Source organism: Chelonoidis abingdonii, chromosome 9, assembly GCF_003597395.2.
Source record: "Chelonoidis abingdonii isolate Lonesome George chromosome 9, CheloAbing_2.0, whole genome shotgun sequence".
Classification (NCBI taxonomy): Eukaryota; Metazoa; Chordata; order Testudines; family Testudinidae; genus Chelonoidis; species Chelonoidis abingdonii.
The window spans coordinates 37466403-37481156 of record NC_133777.1 but is presented as its reverse complement, the minus strand read 5'-3'; the positions used below and the strand labels follow the sequence as shown (position 1 = coordinate 37481156).

Below are 14754 nucleotides of genomic sequence, written 5' to 3'. Positions count from 1 at the left end.
ACCCCCTGTCCTGTCTCCAGCCAACCCTTGCCACACACCCCTGCAGCCCTGCCCAAAGCCAGCCAGCCCCACACACACTGCTGCCCACACCAGCCCTGCACACCATGCCCAGCCTGCACCCCTTGCCCTGTCTCCAGTCAACCCCTGCTGCACCCCACTGCCTGAAGCCAGCCAGTCCCACACTCCTCTGTCTCCAGCCCTGAAAACCTCTGCTGCACCCCCCTGCGGCCCTGCCTGAAGCCAGCCCTCCCCACACCGCCTGTCTCCAACCAGCCCCACACCCCTTGCCTTGCCTGCAGCCAGACCTTACCTCCAGTCAGCCCCTGCCCTGCCTCCAGCCAGCCCCATTCCACCTGCTCTCTGCAGTTCCAGGGCATAACCTGCACACCTGCTTCAGTGAGGGGAGGGAGCACTGGACCTTAACACATGTCACACCCCAGAGTGGTGGGGCACCACACTGTTGAAATGTGGTCATATACCAATCACCATACAAGACAATTATATAATATATAATTTTATTATTCATATAGTTATGGAAAGTAAATAATACATGAAAGAAATGAAAGGCTTTTTTTTCCACTTTTTTTTTTAAGTCATCCCTGCCAGGGCCCCGCCGAAAATGTTCGAATTGGGCCCCGCACTTCCTAAAGCCAGCCCTGACCAGGACTGTCAGTGTGGGGCATTGTGGTACGGCATCTGAAAGGCAGCAAGTGTCGATGGAAGTGACGTAGTGTCTACACTGACACTGCATCGACCTAAATACATCAACCTATGGGCTATGCCTCTCACGGAGGTGGAGTTATTAAGTCGGTGTAGTGGGCAGATTACACTGGTGGCAGCTACATTTTAGTGTAGACACTTACAGAATTAGGTTGATATAGGCTGCCTTATGTCGACCTAACTCTGTAGACCAGATTGTAGCTATTCCATAGATGCACAAGTGCAGTTCTTCCTGTAGTGATTAATCTACACTGAGATATCACGAATGTGAAAAGCACTATAAAGGACCAGCTCCTGCTCTGCTTTCTAGTTCCTTGATTCTCCCTATGCCCAGAGCTCAGAACGGTTTTTAATTCAGCAGTGCTATGCTCAGCTGTGTGCAAGGATAAAAGGGAGTGGGAGCTGAGAAGAGGAGATGGGAAATGTCACGCCTGTTGTTAAAGTAAATTAATTGGCTCCATGCATGGAGGGGAAGAATAGAAGAAAAGGGCAAGTTCCCCTTGTTAGAGGATTGTTACTCTGCTGGCCTGGAAGGTGACCTGCAGTGCGATGCCCTATCGGGCTGGAAGATCTCAGTCCTGAGCCTCTGGACTGCAGGAAGTGGGAATGCTGCGGAGGCAGATGCACAGCTTGATCCTGGGAGGTGAAGAGGGGAAGAGGAATCTCATCTGTCTCTCTCTGCATCAACTCCTCTGACTCTTATAGGAGCAGGGTTACAAGGATTCAAGCCCTCCCTGACCAGAGAGATGGCTGTCACCTAACAGCCTGGGGGAGTTAAATGAATAAAAAGAGAGGTTCAAAGAGCAGCTGGGGACAATGTTTACCAGCCAAGCTCTGGCTGGAATTGACTTGAGAAGTGAATCTATGAGTGACAATGCCTGCTTGTACCCTTTGCACAGCACATTAAGCAGAAACAATGGGCAAGCCAGAGTGCATGTTACCTGTGTACAGCTGGTAGGGTGTGTCGTCCAGTCCTAGGAGGTAGTTTATCATGGTGGATTTGCCAACGCTCCATGGTCCCAAGAACAGCACCATTGGCTTGGATGTAATCTCCCCATCTGCAGAGAGGAAATAACAAAAGGAAGTGAACAAGCACTAGAATTTGAACTCTCTGCTGTAACAAATGTCCCAGCTGAAGAGTGAACAAGAGCTGCCCCATCCCACACCCTTAGCTAAATGTTCCAAGCTCAGGGAAATGGTCTGAAGTTCCTTCAGCTGTTTGCAAGAGCAAGGCATAGCGACTGACTCGTGCAGGGCCAGGGTCACGGATACGCGGATGCGCACATGCTACTTATGCTGCTAGGGTTGTTCATAGCTTCAGAACGCTGGTACTGGGACTGAATATGTGGAACAAAACAGTCCAGTCTGTGAGTGACCCAGGTGCCCAATGTTAGCTAAGTCTGTGCTGGTGCTAAACAGTCAGGAGACTCCTTCAGTCTGATCATTCATCTGTGAGATGGAAGAAATGATACAAACTTGATTTCTGTCCTCCTGACTATATTCAGAGTGGAACAAGCCTCACCCTTTGGCTGTCTGATGATGTACAGCCCTACAGCTGGATCTCTGTCTACATGCTGCAGTGAGCGACCTCACCAAATGTGCATTGCTTGTGGTGCGCAATAGGGTTAAAGTCCTGATCCAGCTTCCACCGAAGTCAATGGAAAGATGCCCATTGACTACAGTAGGAGTTGGGGCAGACCTCACTGAACAGTAGTTCTGTAGGAGCTGACCACACATGTCCCAATAGTTATTGTGCTTTAGAATTCTATTAAGTGGAGATGGACAAATTCAGGGTAATTCCAGGATCTCCTAGTACCTCAAATTCAAAGCACCACCCGACCCAGTCATAGGTATTTAACTGATTCCACCCCTCCTGGCCATCTTGGATTATTGCATAAAAGTCCCCTCAGGCTGACCTTACCCGAATTATGCAAGATCTTGAAAGGAATGTTTTTCTACTCCATTTTTGAAGACGGATTTGCTTAATGAATTTTGAGTTTGTTTTTGCAGGCATCTTTTTGCAGGCAGCAGTGCATTCCCAAAAATATGCATGCACCTGCAAAAACATGCCCTCGTGCATGCCAAGCAGGCCATTGTGACTGCAATTATATCTTTTGTGGAAGCAAATTGGCAATTTGTGTGGACACAGGCATTTTTTGCACGTGGAACGGACATGCATGCATTTTTGCAGGTGTCCTTTTTACAGCTTCTTTTAGAACACAAATCAGTTGGAGATTTTGCCATGATCCCCATGATACAAGAGGTGCAAGGCCAGGCTCAGAGGCTGGGCAGACTGACACAATGGGGCTGGCAGCTGGGGAACATTACATGCCCCAACTGGTAGGGCCAGTAGGAAACTCATCAAGGGCCTGATCTTGCACCTTTACAATCAATGGGAGTTTTGCTGTGAACTTTCATGGGATCGGGGGATAAGGATCTGATCCTGCAGCCCCTTACTCAGGTGAGGAGTACTTCAAGTGAGGCTACTCATGTAACTAACCTTACTGAAGTCAATGGCAAGGATTACTGAGGTGAGGTTCTGCAGGATCAAACCTGGAGCCATCTGCTGAGAAGCATGGACAACTAACATCACCAAGGGGCCACAGGGAATTGCTATGTTCAGCACATCCCAGGATTCAGGCCTGATCCACCTGGCACTTAAAAAGAGACAAGCAAAGGAGGACTGCTGAGGATGCTGCAGAGGATGTTGCACAAAGAGCCCATGAAGAGACCCATGGAGAGTCTGGGCCTCAGGACAACCACAGCGAGGGAAAGAGATGTGTGGGAGACATCTCCGGACCAGCAATCAGGCACACTACCAGCATAACCTACTCAGTGCAGTGCTCTGTCACCCTCCAGTGGTGGTTGGGCCACAGACACACAAAGGTTGATGAGCCTGCCACAGTCTGGTCCCTTATTGCTGTGTTTCAATTGCCAGAAGCTGGGACTGAACAACAGGAGATGGATCACTTGATGATTGCCCTGTGCTATTCATTCCCTCCCAAGCATCTGGCACCGCCACTGTCAGAAAACGGGAGACCGGGCTAGATGGACCATTGGCCTGACCCAGTATGGCTGTTCTTATGTTCTTATGTTAGCTCGGGCAGTAAAGGATCATGTTCTGAGAGCTACCCATCCCAAGTTTGGTCGTGGCTCCTGATGAGCTGCTCAGGGGCGCAGTGTAACACTAACATTTAAAGAATTGCTTCCATGTTCTAAAACTGAAACCATTGCCTACGACGGGAAAGGGAGGGCATATGCTGAAAACAACCATGTAGTTTATAGCATTTACTCTGCATAATAATTTATTATACCTATTGCTTTACACTAACTTAAATCATATATCATATACTGTATAACAAATGTCATTATAGAAATAAAGTAAAATGTATAACTGATACAAATATATAATACGGGCAATATGTTCATATGGAAATAATATATTATTGTATCTACAAATAATGTATTATCCATATATAAAGCAAAACACATCGCTAGCAATATGGGTTATACTTTTGCACTAGGGTCTCTGAATGCTTTACAAATAAGAATGAATTAATCCCTGCAATCTCTCTGGCTCCGACTTAGGGTAGCACTTACACATCTGCTTAAAATCAGTGGGGCTTAGAGCTGGGCAGGAAGTGATTTTCCCATTCTAGGAAGATATTTGAGATTTTTTTGAAAAATGGTTTGGATCAACTGAAACATTTTGCTTCAATTTCAACTATTTTTTAATTTTAAAAGTGGTGTCCCTAGCCTCTGTTCATCAGAGGATGGAGATGGATGGCAGGAGAGAGATCATTTGATCATTGCCTGTTAGTTTCACTCCCTCTGGGGCACTAGGCATTGGCCACTGTCGGTAGACAGATACTGGGCTGGATGGACCTTTGGTCTGACCCAGTACGGCTGTTCTTATGTTCAAACTTCCTCCCAGACCCCTCACCTCCTCCTGCACCCCAATCCGCTGCACCAGCCAGAGCCACCTCCTGCACCAAACTCCCTCCCAGAGCCGCACCCCTCACCCCCTTCTCTAGTGCCGGGTTTACAATGGCACCAGTGGCACCATGAAGCTAGGCCCATGCTCAGAAGGGGCCCAGGCCTGCCCTGCTTGCACTGCACCCCAAGATTTTGCCAGCCCACTGGCTCCCCACTCCCATCACTTGCTCCTCTTGGCCCCCTGATCCCACCCACTGTCTCCTCTCTGCCCCCTGACCGGACCCAAGTGCACCTCCAGCTCCTGACAGTCTCTGCTTCCTACTATCTGTGGGGCCCAGCCTGTCTCCCTGGAGTTGAGACACCTAGGACTAGTGCAGAAGCCTGGCCAGTCTTGGCCAGCTGGGATGAGGGAAAGTATGGGGGGGGGCTAGGCTGGGTCCCTTCAGGCAAGTGGGGCAGGGTGTCGCCTGGCTGATTGCGCCACTCCCAAAGGGCCTGAGCAATTCCTCATCCCAGGACCAGCTCTGGCTGCACTGCTGGCTCAGCTTGGCAGACACAGTGACCTCACAGAAGGACTGGTGAGTGCAGCTGGGAGGCAGTGCATGGGGGAGTGGGTCTCTGGGAGGTCTAGTGGTGTGTGTTCTGGGCTGTGAGGGGGAGGGGAAGATCTGTGTGTGTTGGAGCATCAGGGAGTGGGGGTTCTGTGTGGAGTGCTAGGCAGTTGTTGTGGGGCTGTGGGCAGGGGACACTGGGCAGGGGTGGTGGTGTGCAGGATACTGTGCATTTGTGGGAGGCCTGGGGGGGTAATGGGCATAGCGGGTTGGGGGGGCACTGGGCATTGGGAGTCAAGGGAGTATTGCAGAGGTGCTGAATTTCTGATTTCCCTGGGGGTGCTTCACCCTGCTCTGCCCCATGACCCACCCCTACTCCACCCTTTCCCCCAAGCCCCATCCCCACACCATCTCTTCTTGCTCCTGTTCCATGCCTGCCCCACCTCTTCCTGCCCCATTCTGCACTCTCCCCAGAGTGTCCCCAGCCCTTCTCCACCTGCCCCCCCAGCATCTCCTGCCTGTTGCTAAACAGCTGATCAGCGGTGGGTGGGAGGTGCTGGGGGCAAGGGGGAGGAGCTGGTTGGCAGGGCTGCTGGTGGGTGCTCAGCACACACAATTTTTTTCTTGTGGGTGCTCCAGCCCCAAAGCACCCATGGAGCTGGTGCCTATGAGGTGTTGGCGGGGGGTCTGTGTGACGTGGTATGGACCCACCCCCGAGGGGAAGGGACATGCTGGCAGGATATAAATAGAGCCCTCGCACTGGGCTGAGTGGAGTGGGGCTGCCTCTGCCATGCCATGCTCCATTACCCCTGGCTGGCCCCTTGCTCTAGGAACTGACCTCCCTGCACCATGCTCCATTGCCTCCATGGGGGCCCACAAATATGTTTGGTGACAGGCCCACAAAAGGTTACTCTGTCCCTGCCTCCTGTACCCCAACCCCGACAGAGCCAGCGCCTGCACCCAAACTCCCTCTCAAAGCCCACACCCCTCACACCAATTCCCTGCATCAGCCCAGAGCCCCCTCCTGCACCAAACTCCCTCACAGAACTCGCACCCCTCACCCTCTCCTGCACCCCAACACTCTGCCCCAGCCCAGAGCCCCCCCTGCACCCAAACTTCCTCTCAGAGCTTGCACCCCTCACTCCTGCACCCCAAACCCCTGCCCCAGGCTCAGCCCAGAGCCCCCTCCTACACTCCAAACCTCTCAGCCCCAGACCAAAGCCTGCACCCCCTCCTGCACCCCAACTGCCTGCCCCAGCCCATGAAAGTGAGTGAGAGTGGGGGACAGCAAGCGATGGAGGGAGGGGGGAATGGAGTGAGTAGGGAGGGGCCTCAGGGAAGGGGCAAGGTAGATCCTGGGTTGATCTTAAATTCAAAAAGTGATCTTGTGCATAAAAAGGTTGGAGACTATTGGGCTAGGGACACCATCCCTGCCCATCCTGACTAATAGCCATTGATGGACCTATCCTCCATTAACTTACCTAGTTCTTTTTTAACCCTGTTATAGTCTTGGCCTTCACAACATCCTCTGGCAAGGAGTTCCACAGGTTGACTGTGTGTTGTGTGAAAAAATACTTCTTTTTGTTTGTTTTAAACTTGCTGCCTATTAATTTCATTTGGTGACTGTTAGTTCTTGTGTTATGAGGAGGAGGAAATAAAACCTTATTTACTTTCTCCACACCACACATGATTTTATAGACCTCTGTCATATTCCCCCAGCCCCTTAGTCACCTCTTTTCCAAGCTGAAAAGTCCCAGTTTTATCAATCTCTCCACATATGGCAGCCATTCCATACATCTAATCGTTTTTGTTGCCCATGTCTGGATCTGTTCCTATTCCAATATTTCTTTTTTGAGATGGGGCAACCATGTCTGCACACAGCATTCACAATGTGGGTGTACCATGGATTTATACAGAGGCAATGAGATATTTTCTGTTTTATTATCTATCCCTTTCTTAATGATTCCCAACATTCTGTTCACTTTTTTGACTGCCGCTGCATATTGAGTGGATGTTTTCAGAGAACTATCCACAGTGATTCCAAGATTTCTTTCTTGAGTGGTAACAGCTAATTTAGACCCCATCACTTTGTATGTATAGTTTGGATTATCCTTTCCACTGTGCATTACTTTGCATTTATCAACATTGAATTTCATCTGCCATTTTGTTGTCCACCCAGTTTTGAGGGATCCTTTTGTAGCGCTTCACAGTTTGCCTGGGATTTAACTATCTTGAGCAATTTTGTATCATCTGCAAATTTTGCCATCTCACTGTTTGCCCCTTTTTCCAGATAATTTATGAATATATTGAATAGGACTGGTTCCAGTACAGACCCCTAGGAGACACTACTATTTATCTCTCTCCTTCTGAAAACTGACCATTTATTCCTATCATTTGTTTCCTATTTTTTAACCAGTTGTCAATCCATGAGAGGAGCTGCTCTCTTATCCCATGACAGCTTACTTTACTTAAGAATCTTTGGTGAGGGGCCTTGTCAAAGGCTTTCTGAAAATCTAAGTACACTATATCCACTGGATCCCCCTTGTCCACATGCTTGTTGACCCCCATCAAAGAATTCTAGTAGATTGGTGAGGCATGATTTCCCTTTACAAAAACCATGTTGACTCTTCCCCAACAATTCATGTTCAACAAGACTTCTGACAATTTTGTTTCAACCAGTTTACCTGGTACGGAAGTCAGGCTTACTGGCCTGTAATTGCTGGGATCACCTCTGGAACTCTTTTTAAAAATTGGCATCACATTAGCTATCCTCCAGTCATTTGGTGACTGGTGTGCGAACAATGCACATGTGACAACAAGGAACCTTTAAACAGCAGATCTGGAGCTCCAGCACCAAGGGAGAGATTTTGTCCTTAACCCATTGCCAGTGGGTTACAGAGAAACAACATTTCTCATACCAAGATGCCCAGCCAGGACATCTGTGGGAGTGCTCAGCTGGTGCTCCAGACCTGCTACTGCTCACCTGCAATTAGCACAGCAGGTGCACCCTGGGTCTTCCATGACACCATGGGATTGCAGCTGGACAGACATTTTAGGCCTGGTTTTCAGAAGTGCTGAGTATCTGCAGCTCCATCTGAAGGCATGGGTGCCACTGAACGTCGGGCAATAAAACTCTCCTGCTTCCCAGTCTTACCTTTCTGCTCTCTCGTATCCATCTCCTAGCTCAGCACCTTCCACCCCGCCTCTCTCTCACTGATCTCTTTCCCTTCCCCTTCCTTAGGGGATGTCTACATTGCCTCCTGGGGTGTGATCTGCAGTTCCTATAGACATTCCTGCGCTCCAGCTAGCTCATTACAAAGAGCAGCGAGGACGCTGCAGTGCTGGCATCAGTATTGGCTGTAGAATGTACCGGGGGGTCAGGTGGGCTTGTGAAACCCATGCTGAAGCCCACGCGGCTGCCTTGTCACTGCTAGGTTCAGTGAGCTAGCTAGAGTACAGCTAGTGCGGGTACGTCTGCACCAGTGGCCAGTCACACCCTGCCCACAGTGGATGCACGAGGAAGTGAGAGAAACAGCCAGTGTCACTCAAATATTTGGTGTCCTCTACTCGAGTAGCTGTGAATTCCTAGAAGCCACACGTGGGGATTTTTACTCTTCACTAACCATAGCTGTTAAACAAATCTTAGCAAACAAAGAGAGCATTTCAGTTTACAGGCCCTCTGAGCTGGTTCTCTGCTGATCACCATGTAGAGTTGAGGGCAACTTGTTTGGGGTCTGGCATTTCCTCTCTCTGTTCCCATGGTTTTGCGCTGTGGGCCTACCAAAGCTAGAGGTTTTCACAAGATGAACAGGGCACTAGAGCATTGCTATTGTCTCTTCTCTTGTCAACATTTAACAAAGCTAACCAGTGGGATTCAGAGCCTCTCCAGTTACAGGTCCGACGTCAGCAAGCAAGAGAAATGAACCCTATCCAGCCAGAAGCAGGAACAGCAGGGGAGCAGACAGACCAACGGGTGCTCATAAGCAAAAATTGCCCCCTTTTCCCCAGCAGAGCAATAAGACTTTTCAGTTCAACCGAAAACCCTTTTCAGAAGTGCAGCATCACCAATCAGGAGTCCCCTGGTGTTTCATTTAGTTCAGTGCTGTAAATGTGCGACCCTTTGGATAGTCTCTGTACTGGCTTGTGCTGTGGGAGCTTCAGCTCAAAGGCTTAGACATTGGAGCGTTATGGTTCCCAGTGAATAACAATCTGTAGAGGGGGCAGGGCCGGCTGGCCACAGATGACCTATATTGCATGCATGTGAGAGAGATCTATTAGCCCTGAGAAACTCTGATTGGTGGACACTGAACTTTGGAGGCTGACCCCTTGCCAACAAGAGGGGTGTTGCATCTTATGAGAGAAAAGGTTCATTCCAGACTGAAGCAGCATTCATAAGCAACTGCACAGTTCAGGCCCTGAGACCTGTTCACTGCCTTCACACCTCGCCACGGGACAGGGCGGACTGAGGCTTAAAGGAACCAGCAGGTGCAGGGTGTGATGTATGTTGTTTTAGTAATTGTGGTGTTTGCATGGAGGAGGGGTGAAACAAGAGTGCTCATCTCCAGAACAGAAGGAGGGGGGTGACTGGAGTGAGAACTTTCCTGGAGAAGGGAGAATGGGATTTTCTATAGTCATACCTTTGCATATGCAAAGGGGCAGCATTTCTCCCCCACCCTTTGAAGAGACCATAAGTGCTGCAGAAGCGTTTCTCACAGCAGGATTCTTTGTGATGTTCTAGGACATGGGAAGGCGAGATCATACAAACGGAGGGGGACATGATTGTGTGATGGCAGACAGATAGTCCCTCTCACTGCTTTCCTCACAGCCTCCCTAGCTTGGTGTCTTTCCTTACTTAAGAGATCCAGGTTAACAGTCAGGTTCTCAGGCCACGTCTCCCAGTCCAGCTGAGATATAAGTGTTTAAACACAGAGGCCAAGTTCTAGGATCCCACCACATGCTCATCGGAGGTCAGAATTTGGCCCTTGGATTAGAACCTTGAAATGGGAATTTCAAAGAAGGGGACACATAAGAAGATAAGAACAGCTGTAGTGGGTAGGACCAATGGTTCATCTAGCCCAGTATCTTGTCTTCTGACAGTGGCCAGTGATTGAAACTTCAGCGGGAGTGTAGAGAACAGGGCAATTTTGAGTGATTGTCCATAGCTGTCTACTCCCAGCTTCTGGCAGTTGGAGGTTTAGGGACACCCAAGCATCCCGGACCAGCTGGGCTAATAGCCATTGATAGATCTATCCACCAATAACTTAGTTAGTTCTTTTTTTAACCCAATTATTACTTTTGGCCTTCACAACATCCCCTGCTTACGAGTTCCACAGGTTGACGGTGTGTTGTGTGAACAAATGCTTCCTTTTGTTTGTTTTAAACCTGCTGCCTATTAAGTTAATCGGGTGACCTATAGTTCTTGTGTTAAGTGAAGGGTAAATAACACTTCCCTATTCACTTTCTCCACACCATTCATGATTTCATAAACCTCTATCATAACCGGCCCGCCCCCTTAGTCATCTCGTTTCGAAATTGAACAATCTCAGTCTTTTTAATCTCTCCTCAGATGGAGAGATATTCCATCCCCCTAATCATTTTTGTTTCCCCTTCTCTGTACTTTTTCCAATTCTCATATACATTTTTTTGAGATACGGTTGACCAGAACTATATGCAGTATTCAAGGTGTGGGCATGCCATGGGTTTATATAGAGGTGTTACGATATTTTCTGTTTTATTATCTGTCCCTTTCCTAATGCTTGCTAACATTCTTAGCCTTTTTTTTTTTTTACTGCTGCTGCACATTGAGTGGATGTTTTCAGAGGACTATCTATGAGGACTCCACAGAAATGAAGTAAGTTCACTATTTGTCACTGGCAGCTCCCTTCCATAGACAGAAACAAACACCCACAATAACCCAGACCAAAGGTAACTCAGCTCTATAGGTAGTTCAGCCCTGGAGCTTGGGTGAGACCCAAATTCATGTCCTGTCAGTGTCTCCTCACCCACACAGATCATGTGGCAAGAGTCTGGCCATCTCCAGAGTAACCTCTCCACCCTTAGCATCTCAGGATGCATCTCCAGGGGATTTAAGGCATGTGGTTATGATCCAAAAGTGGCAAGAAGATACTGTGCCTGCTGCTGTTCCTCTCAGCCCATGAGATGTATTCACTGAGCTTACTGGTAAAATACAATTTTATTCCTGCCAGCCCTGCAGAGCCAATAAAGCTGTGGGAGAGCAAAGTGTGTTCCATTCTGCTCTGCCCCATGCATCATCAACAGAATCAAAAGCTCAGTGCCAAAAATTTCAGCTGAGAATTTGGCTTTGAACAGACATTTGGTGCTGAACTACAGCTACAAGTCTCATACTTGGGTTCAGGGGCGGCTCCAGGCACCAGCGCAGCAAGCATGTCCCTGGGGCAGCAAGCCGCAAGGGGTGGCGTGCTGGTCGCCATGAGGGGGAGAGTCAGGCGGCCTTTGGCAGCATTTCTCTGGAAGGTCCGCCGGTCCTGCAGCTTCAGCGGTAATTCAGCGGCGGGTACGCCGAACACACGGGGTCATCAGATCACCTGCAGAAACACTGCCAAATCCGCATGACCAGCGGACCGCCCGCAGGCACGCTGCTGAAGGCCGCCTTGCGGTCGCTTGGGTTTGTCCAAATATTGTTTAAGTTGCTGCTTGAAGCTCAATAGCTCAAAGGAAACTGCAGCTCCCACATGATGGTGCCTGCAGCGTGGCTAGTTTGCAGCCTTCTCATCCTCAAGGCCTGTGCTGATCATGGCTCAGAATGAACCAGCAAACAGGAGAGAAGTGGAGGGTTTGAAGAGGTTCCGTTGCATTCTGATGGCTTCCTACAGCACTGGCTGCTTCTTGTCCTCTCATTATATCAGAGCCTGTATCTACTGATTTTCCCATCCCTTCCTCCTTGAGTATGAACTCAAACCGTGTCAGGATGCTGGTTTGAGGGCTGGGGATAAGAGCTGTAGAGCTGGCTAAAAAAAAACAAAAAAAAAACCCGCACGGATGGATGCCTTTAGGATGGAAATTCAAAAGCCAAAAAATTTTGGTCAAAACTGACCAAAAAAAAAAAAAAATCAGTTTGGAAATGCTGCAGTGCTTCATGGGAGTTGCAGTATGGGTGCCCCATGCTCCCATTCTCCTCTATAGGCTATGTTCCCTGGTCTGATTATATCCTCCATGATGCCCCATACTCTTCCTGCTTGGGGAAGGAAGGCAGTGCATCATGGGAATGCCTTGTGTGGTGGATCATGGGAGATGTAGTCTGGGCATGGAGACTGGCCCCTAAAGGAGAATGGGAACTTGAGGTAACTGAACTACAAATCCCAGGAGCCACCACAGGAGCACTTCCAAATTGAAATATTTTGGTTTTCAAGTGTTTGGTTTTTCAATGAAAAATTTAAATTTTCCATGGAGAGCACACACTTCTCATAAAAGAGTCCATTGAGTCAAAATAAATTTCCATCAAAAAGCAATTTCTGTGAGAAATTTTTGCATAGTGCTAGTTTATATTATGTAGAGAAGCCATTTGTTTCACTTCTCACCTGTGAAATCTCAGCTAAATCCTCTGCTGGTATAACTCTACAGCCTGCTTGACTTAAACTGAGTTTACCCAATTTACACTAGTCATAGATCTGACCCCATATACTTAAAACAACCATTTTGTCACTATTATCTGCCTCCTAAGCAAAGACTGCTATTACTTTGAACTCTCTACCAAATCAATAATAAAAGCATGAAGCATTCACCGTAAGGTCTTTAACTGTTCACGAACGTATCAGTCCCATTTATTTATTTGAAACAAATTAATAAATCTTTTTTGAAAAGTTAAAATTATTGTTTCCAGGATAGATTATTGCTAAAATGATCAGCATTGGAATTCCTGAATAATAACTTTACAAGGGGTTATGGTAACAATAGCAAGTTATTAAAACATATAATCTGAAGAGTGTTCTATTCTAATGTGTTCTGGTTTTGTGGGGCTAAGTGTTTGATTAGACAATGGTATTGGTTCTTATTCATAGCAATAAATGATCACATATAATACATGCAAATAGAGTTGGTTGGAAAATTTCAAACAAAACATTTTCCCATTGGAAAATATGATTTTGTGTAAATTTCCCAGGAGAAAATATGGATTTTGGTGTTTTTCCATCAAGAAAATAAAAATGAAATGTTTCATTTTGAATGGGTTGACATTGCTCTCTGCATCTGCCTCAGCCACCATGATGCCTCATGGGCGTTGTAGTTCCGGCTTCTCCACAACCCCATTTTCTCCTATGGGCCCTAAACTGTGTCTGACAGTCTCTCTATATGACTGATCTGCCACAGTGCCTCATAGAAGCTGTAGCCCAGCCAGTTTTGTTCCATAAAAAGTTTTGATACTTTGATTTTTTATCCTCACGGGATAAAAGCAAATATTGAAATATTGGTATTTCCTGCAGGACAGGAGTTCTGGTTTTGATCAGCTCTGCATACAACTGCTTCATCTAGTGCTCTATTCACTTTCAGTCTGGTTTTGTATTAATACTATTTCTAATTATTTAGTATTTGACTGAATCTACATATTAGATACTCAATAGTGGGACCAGAATATTGATGAGGATGGCGAAAGAATAAGCAGCTTGACTCTCAGATCCCACTTGCAGAGCTGGCAGCTAGGGGGGAAAAATCTGTACACTGAGTTCATTAGATCTAGACATTAGAGAGGGACATTGAACATGGAAGGGTAGAGAATCTCTTTTCTAAGCATAAATGCTTTCTGAGCTAGAAGATAAAGCCTGAGTTTCCAGCAGTCAGAAGTCTCATTAGGTGGAAGGTAAGAACAGGGTTGCCACCCAATCCAAATTTTCCAGGTTTGCTTCTGGCTTTGTGGGTCTTTCTTCTGGCCTGCAAAACTAGTTAACAAACAGCCTGTATGTCCAGGCATAATCACAACTCCACCTGACAAGGTCACCAAGTTGCTGTGCAATGAAGATTGATTCTCTTTTGTCCATGAGGAGCCTTTCCCAAAGATTACAGCGTCAGCTGAAATAGCAGCACCTAAAGCCATCAGAGTAACTTCATCCTTCCTACATAAATTCTCCCTGGGATTTCAATAGGGCATAATTTACTTCTTCACTTCCTGTCCTAAACTACTGAGTAGTGTTACTGCGCATTAATACACTGACATGTTCCTCTCCAGAACTGGCCATTTAATAGCAGGGCCCAAGGTGATCCCTGTAGTTCTAGGTTCATAAAGCACTTTGGGATTTTGTCATGATGACAAGGGCCATATTTACTTCCAGTTACAGTCTCTGACTGTGTCATGTGACAGTGGGGAGAGTTTGCATTTCCTTGCTCCCAGCTTCAGGGCCTCTGCAGACACAATCAGCATCCACAGCTCTCAGAGGGATCCTGGCTCTTTGGCTCCAGAGTGTGTTCTGCTACACCAGTCTCTCTCTGCTGTCTAGCTCTTCCCTTGCTCTGGGGAGCAGTGGGACTGGCACCTCAGGGCTGGTGCTGAGCACCCAGGGCAGCAGGACCCTTACTG

General features: G+C 47.7%; 1 protein-coding gene across 2 annotated transcripts in view; it reads right to left on the bottom strand.

The window, feature by feature from the left end:
• Window positions 1-14754, bottom strand: part of SRL (sarcalumenin) — a 98869-nt gene that overhangs the window by 3627 nt on the left and 80488 nt on the right. For both annotated transcript variants that reach the window (XM_075069377.1, XM_075069378.1), the window contains one exon: window positions 1662-1778. In XM_075069377.1, coding sequence (XP_074925478.1) covers window positions 1662-1778 — 117 coding nt within the window. The remainder of the gene's footprint in view (window positions 1-1661; window positions 1779-14754) is intronic.